The sequence below is a fragment of the Bubalus bubalis genome, chromosome 6 (assembly GCF_019923935.1).
Source record: "Bubalus bubalis isolate 160015118507 breed Murrah chromosome 6, NDDB_SH_1, whole genome shotgun sequence".
In the NCBI taxonomy this organism is placed as follows: Eukaryota; Metazoa; Chordata; class Mammalia; order Artiodactyla; family Bovidae; genus Bubalus; species Bubalus bubalis.
The window spans coordinates 33,101,043-33,120,917 of NC_059162.1; the positions used below are offsets into that span (position 1 = coordinate 33,101,043).

Here is a 19,875-nt window from a genome sequence, read left to right on the forward strand (position 1 = left end):
GAGCAACTAACACTTTCACTTATGTTGGCTTCTAAAGTCGCTATTATGTGGGGAAGTTCACAAAAATAATGACTGTAACTTAAGGATCTCTCCACCAGGCATTCCACACGTGCTATCTCAGTTAACGTATCCTTTAAACAACCCTAGACTTACTTACAGAGGAGGGGCTAAGGCTTACTGCTGGGAGGACAGTGCTTGTCCACTCAGCCTCCATCTTCATCCTTCCCAACAGAATTCCAATTGGGTCCAAGAGGTAGTGGTGGTGGTGATAAGAATTGGTTCAATTCTAGACACATTTTGATGATATAATACCCAAAAGGATAAGTAAGGGACTGGCCATAAAGTGTGAGAAAAAAGAGGTAAAGGTGAGATTGGGCACGAAAAGTGTTGGGTGAACTGGAGAACTTTGAACAAACACAAAATTACACATTTTATTATTATGACCTCTCCCTGTCATTGTGTATGGACACTCTGTTTGGGTGGAGAAGTTTTCCCCTCTCAGTCTGGCTCTGTCTTTCCAATTTCTTCTCTCATTATTAGTGTGCAGACTCCAAGTGTGCAAACTGGTTTCCAGAAGAATGTTGCCAAAATAACCACAAGGTTCCATCCTGAGCTAAAAATAAACCATTTTTTAACCTATTGGTAAACCTCACTGCAAGCTGGATCAAGAACCAGCTGAACCCTATATTAGCTCTCCCATGATGCCCTTCTTCCTCTCCACAGCTCACATCGGGCGGGGAAGACTGAGGGTCTTCATGCTGTTTCCCTGACCCCCTAGGATGGATGTGTGTGGCTGGAAAGAAATGGAGGTTGCTCTGGTCAACTTTGATAACTCAGACGAAATCCAGGAAGAGCCAGGCTATGCCACAGACTTTGACCCAACCACCCCAAAAGGCCGGCCTGGGAGCAGCCCCTTCTCCAACTGGAAGACCCTCATCAATGACAGCACCAGCCATGAGACGGTCTTCTCCAAGCTCCCAGGAGACTACGTTGATTCCCCAGGGCCTGAGACGGTGGTCTTAAATGAAGGAAACCAGCGGGTGATCATCAACATTGCTGGCCTAAGGTTCGAGACCCAGCTCAGAACCCTCAATCAGTTCCCAGAGACCCTCCTGGGAGACCGGGAGAAAAGGATGCAGTTCTTTGACTCCATGAGAAATGAGTATTTCTTTGACAGGAACCGGCCTAGTTTTGATGGGATCCTATACTATTACCAATCTGGTGGGAAGATCCGGCGCCCGGCCAATGTCCCTATCGACGTCTTTGCAGACGAGATCTCCTTCTATGAGCTGGGCAGTGAGGCCATGGACCAGTTCCGAGAGGATGAAGGCTTCATCAAAGATCCTGAAACATTGCTCCCCACCAATGACATCCACCGGCAGTTCTGGCTCCTCTTTGAGTACCCTGAGAGCTCCAGTGCCGCCCGTGGTGTGGCTGTGGTCTCCGTCTTGGTCGTGATCATCTCCATCACCATCTTCTGCCTGGAGACCCTTCCTGAGTTCCGAGAGGATAGGGAGCTGAAGGTGGTGAGAGACCCCAGCCTCAACATGAGCAAAACAGTCCTCTCCCACACCATGTTCACTGACCCTTTCTTCATGGTGGAGTCCACCTGCATTGTGTGGTTCACCTTTGAACTGGTGCTCCGGTTCATGGTCTGCCCCAGCAAGACTGACTTCTTCAGGAACATCATGAACATCATTGACATCATCTCCATCATCCCCTACTTTGCAACCCTCATCACGGAGCTGGTCCAGGAGACAGAGCCAAGTGCCCAGCAGAACATGTCCCTGGCCATCCTGAGGATCATCCGCCTGGTGAGGGTCTTCCGCATCTTCAAGCTCTCCCGCCACTCCAAGGGGCTGCAGATCCTGGGGCAGACACTGAAGGCTTCCATGCGGGAGCTGGGGCTGCTCATCTTCTTCCTCTTCATCGGCGTCATCCTCTTCTCCAGCGCAGTCTACTTTGCCGAGGTGGATGAGCCAGAGTCCCATTTCTCTAGCATTCCTGATGGCTTCTGGTGGGCGGTGGTCACCATGACAACTGTGGGCTATGGGGACATGTGCCCGACCACCCCAGGGGGAAAAATCGTGGGCACTCTGTGTGCCATCGCAGGGGTCCTCACCATTGCCCTCCCTGTGCCTGTTATTGTCTCCAACTTTAACTACTTCTACCATCGGGAGACTGAGAATGAGGAGAAGCAGAGCATCCCAGGAGAAATCGACAAACTCCTCAACAGTGCAGGCTCAAGAATGGGCAGCACAGACTCTCTTAGCAAGACCAATGGTAGCTGCTCTGCAGAGAAGTCCAGGAAGTGATATCTCCAGGGCTTCTTGGCCCCAAGTCTCCCAGGTCTCTCTGTCTCTCTCTCCTCTTCCCACCTCTTGCTCTCTGTCTTTCCAGAAACCAAAATATATCATCTGTGACCACAGACCATCTTTGATTGGAAACTATTTTAATAAACTGATACTTCTGTTCTATTTTCTCAGCTGTTTCTTTTTCAATTGACTGTAGAAAGATTCCATTCTCCTTTCCTGTGAGGGGGGACTTCAGGTCCTTGTGCCTCACCTGTAGTGCCCAAGATCAGCAATATCGTCATCAGGTGGAAGCAAGGAAATGCAGACTCCAAGCCCACCTCAGACCTGCTGAAGCAGAATCTACACTTTAATAAGATCCCAGGTGATTCACTGTCACAATAAAGATGAAGAAGAGCTAGCTCTGATCTTCCTAAGAGGAAGCACCTTGAAAGGCCAGGAGTGGCTGGGAGCAATGAGTAAGAGCTCAGAGTTGTTTTAATAATAGTACCATACACTTGTGTAGCATTGCTTACATTTTCCAAGGCCCTTTCACCTACATTATCTCACTGCATCTAAAAATAACCAGTAGAACAGACGTGACTATTATTTCCACACTGTAGAACAAACCAGGAGACGGCGACTTGCCTAAGGTCACCCATAACCATGAACAGTCAGTGCTGGAACCCAAATCTCCCATCTGCTGGTCTTGACTATTATTTCCACATTGTAGATGAACAAACCAGGAGACGGCGACCTGCCTAAGCTCTCTCAGAATGTTAAACAGTCAGTGCTGGAACCCAAATCTCCTACCTGCTAGCCAGGTGATCTTTCCACGTGAGGAGAATGTGATAGAACAGAGGACAAGGGAGAGAGGAATTTGAGGGGTCTGTCTTTCAGAGGGTCCAGGCAGCACATTTCCAGACAAGCACACTCTTCCTGAGGAGGGGGATCCCCGCTTTCCATGCAGGCTGGGAGGCAATGCCAGCCTGGCCTCCTTGCTCCTCAGTCCCTCCCTTGGGCAGTGGACAAGCAGAAACGTTCTCTTTGCTCATCTCCATGAATTTGTGCAAACACTGGGGATCCAGAGTGTGGGGAGTATATATACCAAGGCCTCAGAGAACTGCTCCAGGAAAATGTACAGGCCCACCTACCTTGGGGTTCAGCTCCCTCAGTCATCAGGAATTGACCAGTAGCCTGTGGGGCAGCTGGGGTGGGAGCAGCAGGACCCTTAGACATGTGTGCAGAGGCCAGTCCCTATCCCCAAGGAGGGCGGTTGTCATAGGAACTGAGGAACTGCCTTCCTGGGAGAGGATCTTGCTCAGCCCATCATGATCCCAGGATGACAGAATGGAGTTGGGATTCCCCTAAAAGCAAGGACGGAAGTTTCTACTCTGTCTCTCCCCCTCACCCCTCAAGTTAGGAGGCCCGTGTCTTCCTCAGACCCAATAACCAATGTCTGGTCACACATCAAAGGAGAGTCAACATCAGAATAATGCCCTTGGGCTGCAGGTCACTGCACAGTTCCACTTTGTGCAACCCAAATCATACACCCACAGCATGTTAACCTTGGAACTTACCCAGTTCCACACAAGCCTGGGAGACACAGCCCTGTAGCCCCAGGTACCACCATACCACTTCCACTTCCAGGTAGACTAATAAATGAACTGGTATGAGGGAAAGCTGATCCTCTCCTCTCCTGTGTCCTTAGTCTAGGCCCTAAGAAACTGGACTCAGTCACATTAAGTCTCCATCATGCTCTAAAAGTCTCAATCTCCTTTTTGCATGTTAACTCCAAGATGTAACTTGGCACTGAGTCATAGAAAGATCTGGCCTTGGCTTTGCAGCCCTTGGAGCTGGGCCAGCAGGACTCCTGTCCCAGACCTGAGCCTCAGGTTTCTGAACTTTGATATACCTTCCTCACAATTTCCTAAGTTCCCTTTCAATTTTCTTCTTGAGATCATTCTCCAATTCTCTTCACACCCTTCAGCGTCCAAGCATAGGGTTGACCAGATGTCCTGGACTCACACCTATGGGATTACCCTGAAGCCTTATGCCAGGCTCCAGTGCCAGGATGGTGGTCTGCTGAACAGATTGCTCCCACTGTCTGGGGTGGCATTTCTCTTACAGGCTCACACAAGCTTAGATGCCAGGATGGTGATTGGCACTCTGATTTAGGGTGATGCAAATTTTTATATACACTAGGGCCCTTGCAAAAACCATTTGCCCAGAACCTAAGCACATTTGACAAAAGAGCCCACATGCCCACATTCTGCCTTCTGGGAGCCACGTCATCATAATCCTTTATACTAAAACCTCTCCCCATAGAGAAACCCTTTGCCCTCTCATGTCAGCCCTCCAAGTAGATATTATTACCCTCATTTTGCTTTATGAGGAAACTGGTTCAGAGAGGTTCAAGGGCACACAGCCAGGAAGCAGTAGAGAGGGATGTGAATCTAGGTCTCTTTGATGTTAAAATGTATCCCACCAGGCTGCCTACCCAGAGCATCCTAACCCAGAGAACAGCCTCTGCTGGAGTGAGGAAGTGGGGTTGTGTCATGATACAGACTGGGCACATTCCTGGGAGCAAATAGGCTCTTCACCTAAGGCCCCTACTTTCTTATTCTTTCTAATTTCATATTCAGAGGCTAAGCCACGTGCTGCATTACAGCGTCACATAATGCAAACAAGGTAAGATACTTAGACTCCAGAGCAGACTGGACCAGTGTCCCCAGAAGCCAAGACAGAGCTCTGGAGCTGCAGCCATTCTCTTCCTGGGATCCTGTAGGAAGAGTCCAGTCTAGCAGGGCAGAGGGAGCCATTCTTCTTCTCCAGTCAATCCATTTATCCCCAGGAGTTAAGAGGACTGATCATGGGATTCTGATGCCCAGGAAGCAGGTCTAGGCTTTCAGGTTGGAGTAAGGGAGTGGGGCTGCAGAAACAAGCCCTCCAAGACACCGCCCCCACCCTCCACCGCCATGCCACTGCTGCCAATAGGCCTGGTGTCATGGTCTCTGCGTGCCTGCACTGAGTCATCTATTTCTTCTCCAACAACCCAGGGAGATGGACTATGGGAGTTCCCTTCACCATCCATCTGCCCAGCCTCCTGTTGGCAATGGGATCTGTGGTCCACAGTGGAGCACCCAAGACGGCTTATGACAAATGGAATGGAGAGAGGAAGGGCAGACAGGACAGGGCTGCCCAGAGGGTCAAGTGCCAAACACAGAAGGAAAGATATTCCCACTCTTATCAAAGAGGGAAGGATTGGTCAGCAGCTGGGCTCAGAGAAGCCTGCTTTAAGGAGGGCAGAACGGAGCCCTGAGGCTTCATTCAGCCAATTAATATTGATTGAGCTCCTACTGTGTGGCAGACAATTTATAGCCACTGAATAAGGACACAGAAAGAACAAAAAGTGTCCCTTTAAATTTTCACAGTAAAAATATGCATAAAGTAAAAGAAACAACAAAAACATTTTCACAGGATGCTATAATTTGCAGATGGCTTCCAAATCTTGTGTTTTCTTTTCTACCATGTCATGCTGGCTGTCTTTGCAAAGAACTGTGCAAGTCAGGACAAACCTTTGTGTCTATTCATCATTCTCTTTTAAAAATGCTTTATAAACCAAAAAGTTTCAAAAACTTAAGGATTTTTTGACTAGAAAGCTTTCTAGATTTGAAATCAAAGGACTTGGCTGAGTTCTTACTAATTGTATCACTTTGACCTCAATGAGCCTCAGTTTCATTTTGTGGAAAATAGATTAAAGAAAAATACATACCTTGCAGTAAATGGGGCCATCCCCCAACCCCAACACACACACACAGACAGACAAACAGCAGTGAATAGTTTCAGAGACCATCCAGCTGCCCTCTTTTACCCAAACTGGCCAATCAGGCTCCTCAGAACCTCCACAGGCTGTCAAAGGGGCTGCTTGGGACCTGCCTTCTGCTTGAGACAGGCCCTTTTGTGACTTCTTACTTCTCTCATTCTTATACTTGTACTCAACCTCTTTGAGCTTACTTCCAAATCTAAAAAAAAAAAAAAAAAATGTACATAGTTGTACCTGCCTCACCGGGCTATTGGGAAGAACCAGTGATGGAGTGTTATTAAAAGTAGCTTACGGCTGTAAAGCACTACACAAATGGAAGAAATTGCTACTCTTTAAAAGCTGTCATTTTAGACCAATTAACACTGTCCAAGTGAGTATCACTTCAGTTCAGTTCAGTCTCTCAGTCATGTCCAACTGTTTGCAACCCCATGAATCACAGCACGCCAGGCCTCCCTGTCCATCACCAACTCCCGGAATTCACTCAGACTCACGTCCATCGAGTCAGTGATGCCATCCAGCCATCTCAGCCTCTGTCGTCCCCTTCTCCTCCTGCCCCCAATCCCTCCCAGCATCAGAGTCTTTTCCAATGAGTCAACTCTTCGCATGAGGTGGCCAAAGTACTGGAGTTTCAGCTTCAGCATCATTCCCTCCAAAGAAATCCCAGGGCTGATCTCCTTCAGAATGGACTGGCTGGATCTCCTTGCAGTCCAAGGGACTCTCAAGAGTCTTCTCCAACACCACAGTTCAAAAGCATCAATTCTTCGGCGCTCAGCTTTCTTCACAATCCAACTCTCACATCCATACATGACCAATGGAAAACCATAGCCTTGACAAGACGGACCTTTGTTGGCAAAGTAATATCTCTGATTTTCAATATACTATCTAGGTTGGTCATAACTTTCCTTCCAAGGAGTAAGCCTCTTTTAATTTCATGGCTGCAGTCACCATCTGCAGTGATTTTGGAGCCCCAAAAAATAAAGTCTGAGACTGATTCCACTGTTTCCCCATCTATTTCCCATGATGTGATGGGACCAAGTGAGTATAGAACTAGCTTTACAATCCAAGTCAGATCATGACTTGGTCTCAAAGATAAAAATTAATTTCAAAGACAATATAAAAATAGAATGAATGGATACAAAGCAGGGAAACTAGTAGGAGTAAGGATAATACGATGCTTAATAAACAACTGCCCTCTTCTGGAAGTTCTACACATGTGTTTCATTTCCTCCAAAGCAATCGCTATAAGGTAAGTATTATTTCTGTTTTACAGATAAGGAAACTGAAACTTCAGAAAGTTAAGTAACTTCTCCCTCTGCTGTACTGGGGGGAATCATCATAGGCACCCCAACATCAGGCTGATCAGATATAGATGGTACTCCAGTTGTCCTGTCCTACCACTTTCTTGCCCAAAGACCCAAACCCCATGTCTGCCACCCTCAAGTCACCTTCACCCAGAGGTGCACAAAAGGTGCTAGTGCCACCACATGGGCCACAGCGCTCCCTGTGGTCTGGGACGTTGGAGAAGCTGAGTTTGGAGCCTCCACTCCCACCACACCAGCCCCTCTATAGGCCCACACCTGTGCAGAGGCCACTCAGAGGAGCTCAGCCACTTGTCTGAGAAGGCAGGCTCTGTAAAACTCCCAGGACAACCTCCTGGCACAGAACCTGCAACAGCAGTGTGGTCTGGAGTCGCTGCCACCCCAGACGCTCAAGCACAGGCTATGTGTCCTGCTTCCCCAGCTTGGCCAGAAGCTTGTCTCCTGATGGCCCTGCCCAGCCCTCACTCTGCTCTACACACGGTCCCTCCCCTGTGACTTGCTCAGCACTCCCTGATGTGGCATGAGCTGGTGCAAGAAGCCTCGGGCCCGACGCTTTAGTTGCAGATGGCAGAAACCCAACTGAAATGGAACCAAAAGAGAAGACTTTATTGGCTCACATGACTGAGAAATGCAGGAAAGCTGATGGTAAGCCCACTGGGCCTGGGGACTCACACACCACCTTCAGAGCTCTCATTACTTCTGCCTATCGCCTTTGTGTGGACATGCAAGCATTCCCCAAGGAGAGGGAGCATAGCAGTCCCAGGACCCAGTCTGATCACCATCTAACCAAAAATGTATAAATACGTATAATCACCTTTAGGGCTTCCCAGTGGCTCAGATGGTAAAGAATCTGCCTGCAATGAGGGAGACCTGAGTTCGATCCCTGGATGGGGAAGATCCCCTGGAGAAGGGAATGACAACCCACTCCAGTACTCTTGCCTGGGAAATCCTATGGACAGAAGAGCCTGGTGGGCTACAGTCCATAGGGTCGCAAAGAGTCAGATGTGAATGAATGACTAACACACACACACTTAATTACCTTTGTATCTAATTACTTAAATACCTCACACGTTAGATCCAAAAGATAGGTGTTTTCATCTGTCTCTGTTTAGTCACTCATTGGTGTCCGACCCTGCAACCCCATGGACTATAGCTGCCAGGCTCCTCTGTCCTTGAAATATCCCAGGCAAGAATACTAGAGTGGGTTTTCGTCTTTCTAGTCTACTGCTGTATTCCCAGGATCTATTATAGCAGAGAGCAGTTGTTCAATCACTGCTTCTTGAATTAATAAATTGTCCCTTCAAGCCCCCCCTCCCAACTACCCTAAGGAATCCAAACCAAGCCACTCTGTAGGCCCGGGGAGATCTTATTCTCCCCCTACTCCCAATCTCCCCCAGATCCTAGACCTACAGGCTGAAGATACTTCTTAATGAGGAGTGTGACGATAAGTGACCCTTGAAGGCATTATGGGGGTGGGTTCTGGAGCCTGGCTGCAGCTAGAAAGGGGCCGGGAGAGGCCTGGCCTAGCACACACCCCAGTCACCCTTGGGGAGATCATTCTGCCCTTCTCCTGGGACTGCTCAGCCTGGCGGACAGAAGAGAGGACCGCAAGGAGAGCTGGAACCCCCTTCTCTCTCTGAGAGCCCCACTCTGAAGGTCTCCCTGTCTCAGACCCCTTCACAAGCTTCCCACTGGAACAAGTGAGCCTCCGAAAGTCTGCCCTGCTCAAGGATCCTGGATGTCCCGCCTCCCGTGTCCATTTGGACTGCTTCCCCTAATGCCCAGGCTGCCCACCCTGCCCCCTTCTGCAGCCTTCCTCTCCTGGAGTCCTGCAGGCCTGCCTCCACAGCAGCTGCAGGGAGGGAGGGGGAGAGTGCACCCCCCATAGGTGCGAAGGCACCCACCAACACTCTCCCCAGCCCCACCCTACACCCCTTGTTCCCTTGTAGGTCCTGGGTTGGAAAAGAAAGAGATCCCTGCCAAGATGATTCTACCCAGAAGCTGATTCCAGCCCCCTAAAAAAATTAAATGCATTCGCCTTGTGGAGTGCAGCACTCCAAAGGCCCTTTGAAGTGAGAGGAAGAAAGCTGCCCCGTCTCCCCAGAGACCACTGAGTCTAGAGACAGAAGAACATTTGCCCTCAAACGCAGGGATGAAAAGGAACGGGGGGAGGCAGGGAGCCGGGGAAATGGCGGAAAAGGAAGATCAGACAGGTTTTTGTTATTGCTTCTCAGGGGAAGCGGAGGTAAGAAGCTGCCTGCAAAATGTCACCGGCTAATGAATGCTGTTTCACTCCGGTGCCGAGGTGTCAGTCAGGAGGCAGGCAGAGGGATGACAGCCGTCCTCATTAGGGACTCTGGGTGGATCTGCTGCTCTTCTGAGCTGGAGGGGCCAGGGCTGTGTCCCGTCCTTCCCACTTGACTGTATAGTTCTCTTGTTAAAGGCAAGAATAAATATAAATATAACAGGAAAAATAAACATGGCAAAATAATACAAAACTACCAAGGTTATTGTGAGAATTAAATAACATATGAAATTCCTTACCAAAGGGTAAAACATGCTACCAAGTAGGAGGAGATGGATGAAATCCAGGATCAAAACTCTCCTGCAGGTAGTAAAGAGCTCAAGGGCCGTGGCTGTGCCTTTCTAATGTTGGTACATAACAGTTGCTCAATGAATCAAGGGACACAAGGAGGAAGAGAAAGGGGCAATCCAGGGCAGAATGAAGACCACAGGAGGGCAAACCCAGAGGTCCCCAATTCCCCCTATACTTCCCTTGATAATGATAATAATCATGATAATGATAATAATAGTGACTCATTCACTTGGAGAATTACTTCACCTTGGGTTGAAGTAATTTCTTGACACAGAATTTTCTGTGCAGGCTCTGAATTCTCTGTTTTCTGAGAGTCCAAGGAGGAGAAGCAAGAACAGCGAGATCAAGCCAGTCGATCCTAAAGGAAATCAACCCTGAATATTCATTGGAAGGACGGATGCTCAAGCTGAAGCACCAATAATCTGGCCACCTGATGCAAAGAGCTGACTCATTGGAAAAGACCCCCACGCTGGGAAAGATTGAGGGCAGGAGAAGGGGACGACAGAGGATGAGATGGTTGGATGGCATCACTGACTCAGTGGACATGAATTTGAGCAAACTCCAGGAGATGGTGAAGGACAGGGAAGCCTGGTGTGCTGTGGTCCATGGGGTCGCAAAGAGTCAGACATGACTGAGCAATTGAACATAACAAAGCAGAAGAAGATAATGAACACCCAGCATGTGCCCAGTTCACTTGCTTAGGCACATAGATGGCTTGCTCACTCTGTCCCCACTATGAGCCAGACACCAAAAAAGGCTCTGGGGTTACTGAGACTGAGAGGGGTCCCTGCCCTTGGGGAGCAGAAATAGCCTTCACAGAAGAGCCAGAAAGCCATACCCCACCTCCCCGGAGGATGGGTCTGAGGCCTGTGCCTCCTGATAAACCATCAACTTTCTGAGCTCTCCTGTGAGTAAATAGCCAACTCCACTCCCCGATTCCCTGGCTCCTTCAGACTGGAAGGGACCCAGCCCCATGTAGACCCAACCCCTAATCTGTCCTGGGACAGAGCCCACAGAGGGGAGTCTGTGGACACAGCTCAGTCTTCTGCCAGGCACTCTGCCCCATTGGAAGCCCCACATTCACGCAGGAATGAATCTGAAGTCCAGGAGGACAATTCTGCTAGTGTTGACAGAAATTCTAGTCTGAGAGAAGTCTCCTGCCAGGAGAGCAAAGCAAGAATCATGCTCCCTTCTGGGTTCTGAAGGATCAAATACCAAGATGTTTCCCTTCGAGCAGAGAGAGGGGAAAACAGGGCTTTGCATTTCCCAAGAGAGGCTCATCTGGCCTCATCTTAGGGAGAGTGGGGACCTCGCTGCAGGGTGTGGTGAAAGAGGCCAGGTCTGTGTCTCTCTTTCTGTTCTTCAGGGTGACAGAGGGGCACAGAGAGGAAGGGAAGGCTTGTGGCTGGGGCCTGAAGTCTAGCAGGTTGATAACAGAAGAGGTTTTTTTTACAAAAGCTTAAATAAGTGAGTAGAAAGAGCAGAGAACTGCAATCTTCTCTTTGAAACTGGATAAAGGGGCAAAAAAGAGGGGGAAAGCTAAGACTAAGAATAGTTCCTTATAAAGGAAAAAGATGTTCCGATGTCTTGAGGTTTGTTTTAATTTTCTCAAAAACATCATCTGTAAATTAAATGCTCAAGTTCAACTGTTTTAATGACAGATGGGTGCTTTTTTAAGTTAAGTAGGCTTGGAGCACTGTGCTCGCTGGTAAGCACAAGCAGATATGGCCATGTTGGATCTGAAAAGTCAGGATATGCAAGGAGCTGGGCCTTGACAGCCCTTCTCTTACAAGTCCAAGTTGCTCACACTCCCAGACACTCAATCCTTTCAACTATAATTTGGAGCTATTAAGGCATATCTTTTAGAGATGCCAAGAAAATCGGATGAGATGTCAATTACAAAGCCCCTTTCATAGAACTAGCACTAAATAATTAGTAGACTTCGAATTTCCCTGAGCACCTCCATGAGATCTCGAAAAAAGAAAAACGGTTCAAAACATAATCAGGGTCCCGTTGCCACTTGGTGGCAGCATACCTGACTCAGGCTGGAGCGCTACTTGGAACACTCCTGAGCAAGCCTCTGGCTTCTGCCTCTACAGGACCCTTAGGACAGCACCGCATTTTCCCAAAAGCAAAGATGCCTCCTTCCAACTCCCCTGTGACACTAACCATGTCCTCAGGATTCCCTTCTATGACAGGAATAACCGCAGTAGTAATTAATGCTGCAGTGGGTGCATGCATGCCTGCTAAGTCACCTGGCTCCTTGCAACCCTAGGGACTGTAGCCCGCCAGTTTCCTCTGTTCATGGGATTCCCCAGGGAAGAATACTGGAGTGGGTTGCCATGCCCTCCTCCAGGGGACCTTCCTGACCCAAAAATTGAACCCTTGTCTCTTAAATTTCCTGCACTGGTAGGCAGATTCTTTGCCACTAGCCACCTGAGGACCAAAGACCTGGTGCACCCAAATAAATAAAATTTAAAATACGCATTTATTATTTCATGGTTTCTGTGAGTCAGGAACCCAGGCACAGCTTAGCTGGGCCCACAGGCTCAGGGTCTCTCATGAGGCTGCCCCCAGGTATCGGCTGATGCAGCAGTCACCTTGGAGCTCAACTTGAGGGCAGGGATCTGCTTCCAAGCTCACTCACGTCCTTGTCGGCAAGGCTTGGTTTCTCCAGGGCTTCTGGGCTGAGGGAGACAGTCCTTGTCCCTCCTGCTGGCCAAAGGTCATCCTCAGTTCCTTGATTGGTGAACCTTTTCATAGGGCAGGAGACAAAAAGGCAGTTTGCTTCCTCTGAGTGAGCAGGTGAGAGGCATGAGTGGGGCAAGTGAGGTGGGATCTGCAGTCTTGGCCAACCAGCCTCGACACTGATACTCCATCACTTCCAGGTATTGGCTGCAAGCAATTCATTCAGTGTAGCCCACACTCAAGAGGACTGGGGCATGTGGTTTTGCAGAACAAGTGTCCAGCTGTGATGTCTTGGCTTCAGTCCTTGGTTCTCTGAATTTATGTAAGGAGATCATTCGGTTTAGGGGGCAGGGAGGCTATGTTGAGGATGCTTGATAATATTCTAATGAACTGGCCCTGCAACAGCCATAGAGAAAGGTCACCCTCATGAGAAAGATGGCAAAGTGTGCTCTGAAGGAAGTGGATTTCCAGTGTCAGTCTTCCAACAAGGGTCTTAGACAGGTGGAGTGGGTGCGCGCCTCTACTATACCCTCCCTTTACTGTCTGGATATGAGCTTCAGGGCAGAAGGCAATAAGATGACATGGGAGGCAGCATAATGGTCCCCAAAGCTGTCCACACTGTGATTCTTGAAACCTTTGAATATGTTACTTTAAATATGCCAATAGGGGTTCTGCACATGTGGCTAAGTTAAGGATCTTGAGGTGGGGGGGATGATCATGGATTATGTAGGACCCACTAAAGGAGGTGGGAAGTCTGAGTCAGGGGATGTGCCAACAGAAGAAAGTGTGATGAGACCATGAGCCAAAGCGTGCAAACAGCCTGTAGTCACTGGAAAAGTCAATGAGGAGGATTCTTCTAGAGCTCCCTGAGAGAATACAGCCCTCCTGACACCTTAGCTGTGGCCCACTGACCAGTTTTGGATTCCCAACCTCCAAAACGATGAGTTAATATGTTTGTGTTGTTTCAAGCCACTAAATGTGTACCAATCTGTTGCAACAGCAACAGATAACTAATACCATTTGAAAGTGAAGTCGCTCAGTCGTGCCCGACTCTTAGCTACCCCATGGACTGCAGCCTACCAGGCTCCTCCATCCATGGGATTTTCCAGGCAAGAGTACTGGAGTGGGGTGCCATTGCCTTCTACCTGTTAAAAGAAATGGAGATAGAGTGGGTCAACACATAGAGCTTAAGCCTGACTTCTAGGGACTTGCTGCTCATGTGTACTCCCCTTTGAGTCATCTAGGGCCTGTGCACTAAAGCCATGCACCCCTGCCCAGGCCAGAGAGTTAGAAGGAGCTGCATCCTTCAGGGGACCATGAGGTGAAGGCAGCAGGGATTATCAGAGATCCCCAAAGCAGAGGTGACTTGCCTGTGAGGTCCACCAGCCTCTACTCTCCAATGAGAGAGTCTCTGAACCACACCCACCCTGGAGGGGCAGGTCTTATTTCTTGGGAAATGGAGGTCAAGGCTTATAGGGGATGCCCCACCCCCCAACGCTGACATCCTCTGCAGCACCAGGAGGCCTGACATGAGAGTCCCCTGCTCCAGGGCCTTAGATGATAGGGGTTGCCTACCAATAAACCTAAGGAGATAGTCAAAGCTGCCAGAAGCTTCAGGGGCAAATCCTAGAGACAGGGCCTCTTCGCCAGCCTGCTTGGAGCCTCTGCTGAAGCCAGCCTGCAGCCACTACCCCTGCCCAGAAGGTGTCCCCATCAGGTCACAGCTCTCAGCTTCCCTCTGGCTTCAGCTCTCAAATCCTCCCTAGAACCCTGTTGGGACTACAAAGATGACATCTCATCTGGGGTGAGAAAAATCTATAAAAACCTTTGTAGGTGTTCTGGAGCCTGATGAAGTCCAGCTGGCCCTTCTGCAGTAGTAGAGCTGAAGGAAGTTGGTCACAGGATGCCCCAGGGAGGGACAGGCTGCCATGAGACCAGGGGCCCATGGAGAGAGCAGCTGAGCCAGCCTGCTTCTCTTTTCCTCCGTGCAAAGCTGTGGCCCATGTCAGGGGCTCTGAAGCATGGCTGAATTGGGACCATACCTCCCAGACTATAAACTGGGACACTCATTGGCATAAGAAACATTCTGGCAAATGGAATCTGATTTCAGAATTACCATATTTTCTAGGACACTGCAACCAATTGAGAGAACCATGGACAGAGTATTTAAATTCTAAAACACGGTCTCCCTCAATAAATCTAGCCACAATAAGCTCTTGATACCTGCCATCCCTACAAAGCTCCAAAAGGGTGAAGGTCATGCTTTCCCCACCATTGATGCTTTCTCACCTAGTGCTAGATGTATGTCATAAATATTTAATGAAAGAGAGAGAGTGAAAGAAAGCATTTGCTTTGACAAGGCCAAGACAAATTCCCAGAAAATTTGTCCCAGACTTCATGCCAGGGCTGCCTGGGAAAGACCACACAGGCTTCCCCCGTGGCTCAGTGGTAAAGAATCTGCCTGCAGTGAAGGCAACAAAGGAGATGTGGATTCAATCCCCAGGTCAGGAAGATTCCCCTGGAGAAGGGAATGGCAACCCACTCCAGTCTTCTTGCCTAGAGAACCTCATGGACAGAGGAGCCTGGGGGCTGCAGCCCATAGGGTCGCAAAGAGTTGGACATGACTGAAGCGACCGAACACACATGCGCAGTCTCCTATTTCACCCTCTTTCATCTCTCTCGCTCAGTACCTCCAGGGGCAAAGGGCTTTTTCAGGGTCCCTCTGCCCCCTTGGGGCAGACACACTGGAGCCCACCTGGTTCTTGTACCTCTCCTGCCCGACCAGTCCCAGAACAAGCTACAGTGTTTCCAAGCAGGCCAGGCAGCTTTAATTCCCCCAGGCCTACTCCCCACCCCCAGGAGCTGAATGGGAAAGGACAGATGAGAAGCTGGGTGGTGTGGTCTTCCCCATGGACACAGTGGGAAAGGGAGGATACCTCTTCAGGATGCCACTTGTTATGAACTGAACTGCTTCCCTCCAAAATCTATATGTTGAAGCCCAAACCCCGATTGTGACTATACTTGAAGGCAGGGCCTTTAAAGAGGTCATTAAGGTTAAATGAGGTCATAAGGGTGGGGCCCTAATCCAATGTGACTGGTGTCCTTATAAGAAGAAGAAGTGACATCAGGGGTGGGTGGGCGCAGAGGAAAGGCCACGAGAGGACATAGCAAGAAGGTGGCCATCTCGTCTGCCAGTCAAGGACAGAGGACCCCGGAAAAACACAGCCTGCCAACACCTTGATCTTGGACTTCCAGCCTCCAGAACAAAGAGAGATAAATTTCTGTTGTATAAAACACCCAGTTTGTGGTGTTTTGTTACAGCAGCCCTACCAGATCAGGACACTTCTCAAGGTGAAGAAGATGCAGAGGTCTGAGTGGTCAAAAGTGAGAAAGAGGCCTGGGAGACATACGCACAAGTGCCCAGTGAACTTTTCCAGGGAGCAGGCTGTGGGTGGCAGAAAGCCCTTCCTCTCCCTTGGATATTTAAATAAACCCTTTGAGTCCAGTCCAAAACCATAGCCGGCCAATGGCTAGAGTATCCACAGGGCACCTTCTGCGCCAACCTGTCAGTAGGTCTCTCCTTCTTGAATCTTCTCAGACCCCAACTTCCCTCCCTAACTGGTCTGTGTCTGGGAGTCCCTGGAAAAGTGTGGACTCAGGAACGTGCGTGGGAATTCTCTACTCTTTGCATGTTATTCAAGCCCACCAGGGACACAGGCGCAGTCACTAGAGCTCTGGCCCCAGCACCCCACCCCCAAAGCTGAGGGCTGCCTGCTTCATTGTCTCAGGAGCTGCTGTCATGAGACTGGCCACCAGGATGACTCCGGGAGTCCCGGGGACACAAGCCTGAGCATCTTGATGGCCAGTTTTCCCACAGTCCACTCTACTGCTTATGAATGACTTTCTTAATGAGAAATGTCCTCAGGGAGCTAGAATGGGTACAGTGACTGAGATTTGGTGCTGGCGGTGGGGAGGGATGCGGGGAGGAAATGGCACGCAAGACTCCCCAGGCCACGGTTCAAAGCTGCAGGACTTGTGGCTGCCCCTGCCTAGGAAGCTCCTTGATGCCTCTCACAGACCCTAAAAACAAAACTTCAAGGACACAGCTATTCTGGTTTCAATGCTAAATGGAACCCCGGGAAAGAAAGGAACTCTCAAGTTTCGTGGCGCAGGCCAGAGGGGTGGGCAAGGACTAAAGGGCCAAGGCCCAGCACCTCTGATGGAGCTTTATTGTCACCCAGAGGAGGTAGCAAAGCCCTGAGCAGTCTCAGAAAAGGAGATGCAATTCCACCAGCCAGGATAGGGAGCTGACCTTGGTCTGCGTCTTACCAGCACCAGCCCAACTCCAGAAAGCATCTCCTGAAGCAGGTCCTGGCTGCTCAGCAGGCTCCCTGGAGCTCTAACTCCTTGTGGGGATTGGGGAAGAGCTGTTCTGCCAGCTAAGAAGGGCTGACTCAGCTCTCAAGCCCCCGGGGCACACACAGTAGCACATCTTTGCCTGGCCGGCTCTAGCTCAACATGTAATTCTGATATAACAGATGATCCAGAGAGGTCAAAGATGGAGGGGCCCAGAAAACAGAGACTGGAAAGGGAAAAGCTAACCAGCGAGAAGTCCAGAGAGTGAGGGGTTTGAGGGCAGAGACCACATCTCCTATGTGTCCGAGTCTCCTGCTGAAGCTGGCACTGTGTCCTGTACACAGCAAGCACTGAGTGAATTCTATTATTTGGCTGGCCTGGGGTGTGAGTGTGCTAAGTCGCTTTAGTCATGTCTGACTCTGTGACCCTATGGACAGTAACCGGCCAAACTCCTCTGTCCATGGGAAAGAGGAAATGAGGTAAGCAAAGCTGGCATTTGATATTAGGTCACTAGAGGGCACTCCAGGACAAGAGCTGAGCACCCCTCGCATTATTTTAAAAATTTAGAGACAATGGTTGAGTATGTTTATTCGTTCAACATCTTCAGAACAACTATTCTAAATGCTATGAAGTGTGTTTATTCATTCAACGTACATCTTCAGAACATAACACTAAGTGCTATGAAGGATGCAAAAGGATTGAGATACGATTCTTGTTCTCAAAGTGAAGTGAGGTGTTAGTCGTTTAGTCGTGTCCGACTCTTTGTGACCCCATGGACTGTGGCCTTCAAGGCTCCTCTGTCCATGGGATTCTCCAGGCAAGAATACTGGAGTGGGCTGCCATTTCCTTCTCCAGGGGATCTTCCCAACCCAGGGACTGAACCCGGGTCTCCCACACTGCAGGCAGATTCTTTACTGTCTGATCCATCAGAGAAACCTATGTATCCATATTTATCTACCAGTAACTTCTAGTTTTTAAGAGATGATTAACCTTCAAACGGGCTTCCCGGTGACTCAGTGGTCAAGAATTTGCCTGCCAATGCAGGAGATGTGGGTTCGATTCCTAGGTTGAGAAGATCCCCTGAAGTAGGAAATGGCAACCCACTCCGATATTATTGCCTGGAGAATTCCATGGACAGAAGAGCCTGGCAGCCTACAGTCCAGAGGAGTTGCAAACAATCAGACATGGCTGAGCACGCACGCAAACAATCTTCACACACTGTTCCTTCTACCTATAAAGCCTGTCCCTCTGTTAGGTAGGTAGAATAGGGAAAAGGAGTCCAAAATGGTGGTGGCTAAAAGACAAGGAAGGTCAAAGGGAGGTCCTTGGACCAGAGTGAAGACTTCGGGCAGAACAAACGGCACTCCTGGCTAAGCCCAATTTGCATAGGGCAGGCCCAGGTGGAGGAAAAAAAACATATAAAAGGAGGAGCCTAAGCGCTCTCTCATGGACTCTCTCTCCCGCGTGCGTGCGCTCTTTTCTTTTTCTCTCTCTCTCTCTCACTTTCCTGCTATCTTCTAAATAAAATAGAGCTGTAACACTGATTTGCCTAAGAGCTGTAGCACGGTTTGTCCAAGACCCAAGAGCTGTGACGCGCCGAGGGCTTTAATGTCCGTCGCTCCAAATCTTTGTTGTGACGAGACAAAGAACTGAGGAACATACACTCACGTGACACCTCCCTCATATCTGTATGCCTTCTAGCCTCCTGCATGTCACCTTTTCAGGGAGCCTACCCTTCCCACTTTGCTTTATAACATAACCTGTTCATTACCACAGCGCTCAGTCATCTCACCCCACTCCACTTTCTCCAGTGGAGCTTAAATCATCCAACACGCTGCCCAGTTTACACACTTCTTGTCTCCACAGTCCATATTCCCTACAGGGATCCTTGGGGGTGGAGGCTTTGTGTGCTGTGTTCACAAAAGGACATCGTGCATAGAACAGAGCTTCACACCCAGTAGGTACTCAAAATATATATTTTTTTAATAAACAAGACTGGTGACAATTCTAATTAGCCTCAAGTAAACTGAGTGGCCAGGGTACTCCTACTGTTTGAGGGGTAAGGTGGACATTGTGTGCATTAAGGGGGCTTCTCAGATAGGGGACCTTTAAGTTGATCCTGAGGGATGAAGAGCAGCTCACGGGTCAGAGAAAGGAGAAGGGGACAAGGCGCAGAGCGAATGGCAGAAGCAAAGGCCCAGAGGCCAGCCCTGCAGGGGGGTGGGGGTGGTCGCGGCTGAAGCACCTGCCGCTGTTTCTTCTGGCCTCAGCAGGGAGCCACTGCCTTCTCTGGTCGTTCAGGGCCCCTCCTCCAGCTAGGCCTCTGGGCGGTATCCTGGCTGTGTTCCTCTGCCTGCCCGAGGTCTCCCCCTGCCGCTACCTGCTCTTGGTGTGTATTTCACTTGCAGTTCCTGCTATCTAGGGCTTCCTCATGTGGGCAACCTCCAGCACTCCCGGTGAAGAGATATTCTCCCCTTCTGCGGCTGCAAGGGAGAAACAAACTGCACAGCTCAGAAAACAATCCATCATTTTGTCATAACATTTCCATTTCAAAGACTTCCTTTCCAAGCTACTCCCTGGCCAGAGCTTCCTCTCATTAGCATGAAAAGAACCGGCAGGGAAATGAGTGACAAGGAAGGAAGAGGAGCTGGAAATAGGGCTCGAGGCCTGAGGCCTCGGCCTGTGTGTACTCAGGGGCCAGGGTGGGGCAGGGACTGGTCGGAGGCCTGGAGGCTGTGTGTGTGTGTGTGTGTGTGTCTGTGTGTGTCTGTGTGCCTCTGTGTGTGTGAGCTCGCTTGT

At 49.6% G+C, this 19,875-nt stretch overlaps 1 protein-coding gene across 1 annotated transcript; it reads left to right on the forward strand.

Annotated features, from left to right (window-relative positions):
- The first annotated feature begins 679 nt into the window (after positions 1–679).
- Positions 680–2,416, forward strand: KCNA10 (potassium voltage-gated channel subfamily A member 10). Its single transcript, XM_006064952.3, has one exon. The coding sequence runs from the start codon at positions 780–782 to the stop codon at positions 2,313–2,315; it is 1,536 nt and encodes a 511-aa protein (XP_006065014.1). The 5' UTR covers positions 680–779; the 3' UTR covers positions 2,316–2,416.
- The last annotated feature ends 17,459 nt before the right edge of the window (positions 2,417–19,875 follow it).

Coding starts and splice junctions, on each gene's coding strand:
- KCNA10 (XM_006064952.3), top strand. CDS start 780: ATGGATGTGTGTGGCTGGAAAGAAATGGAGGTTGCTCTGGTCAACTTT.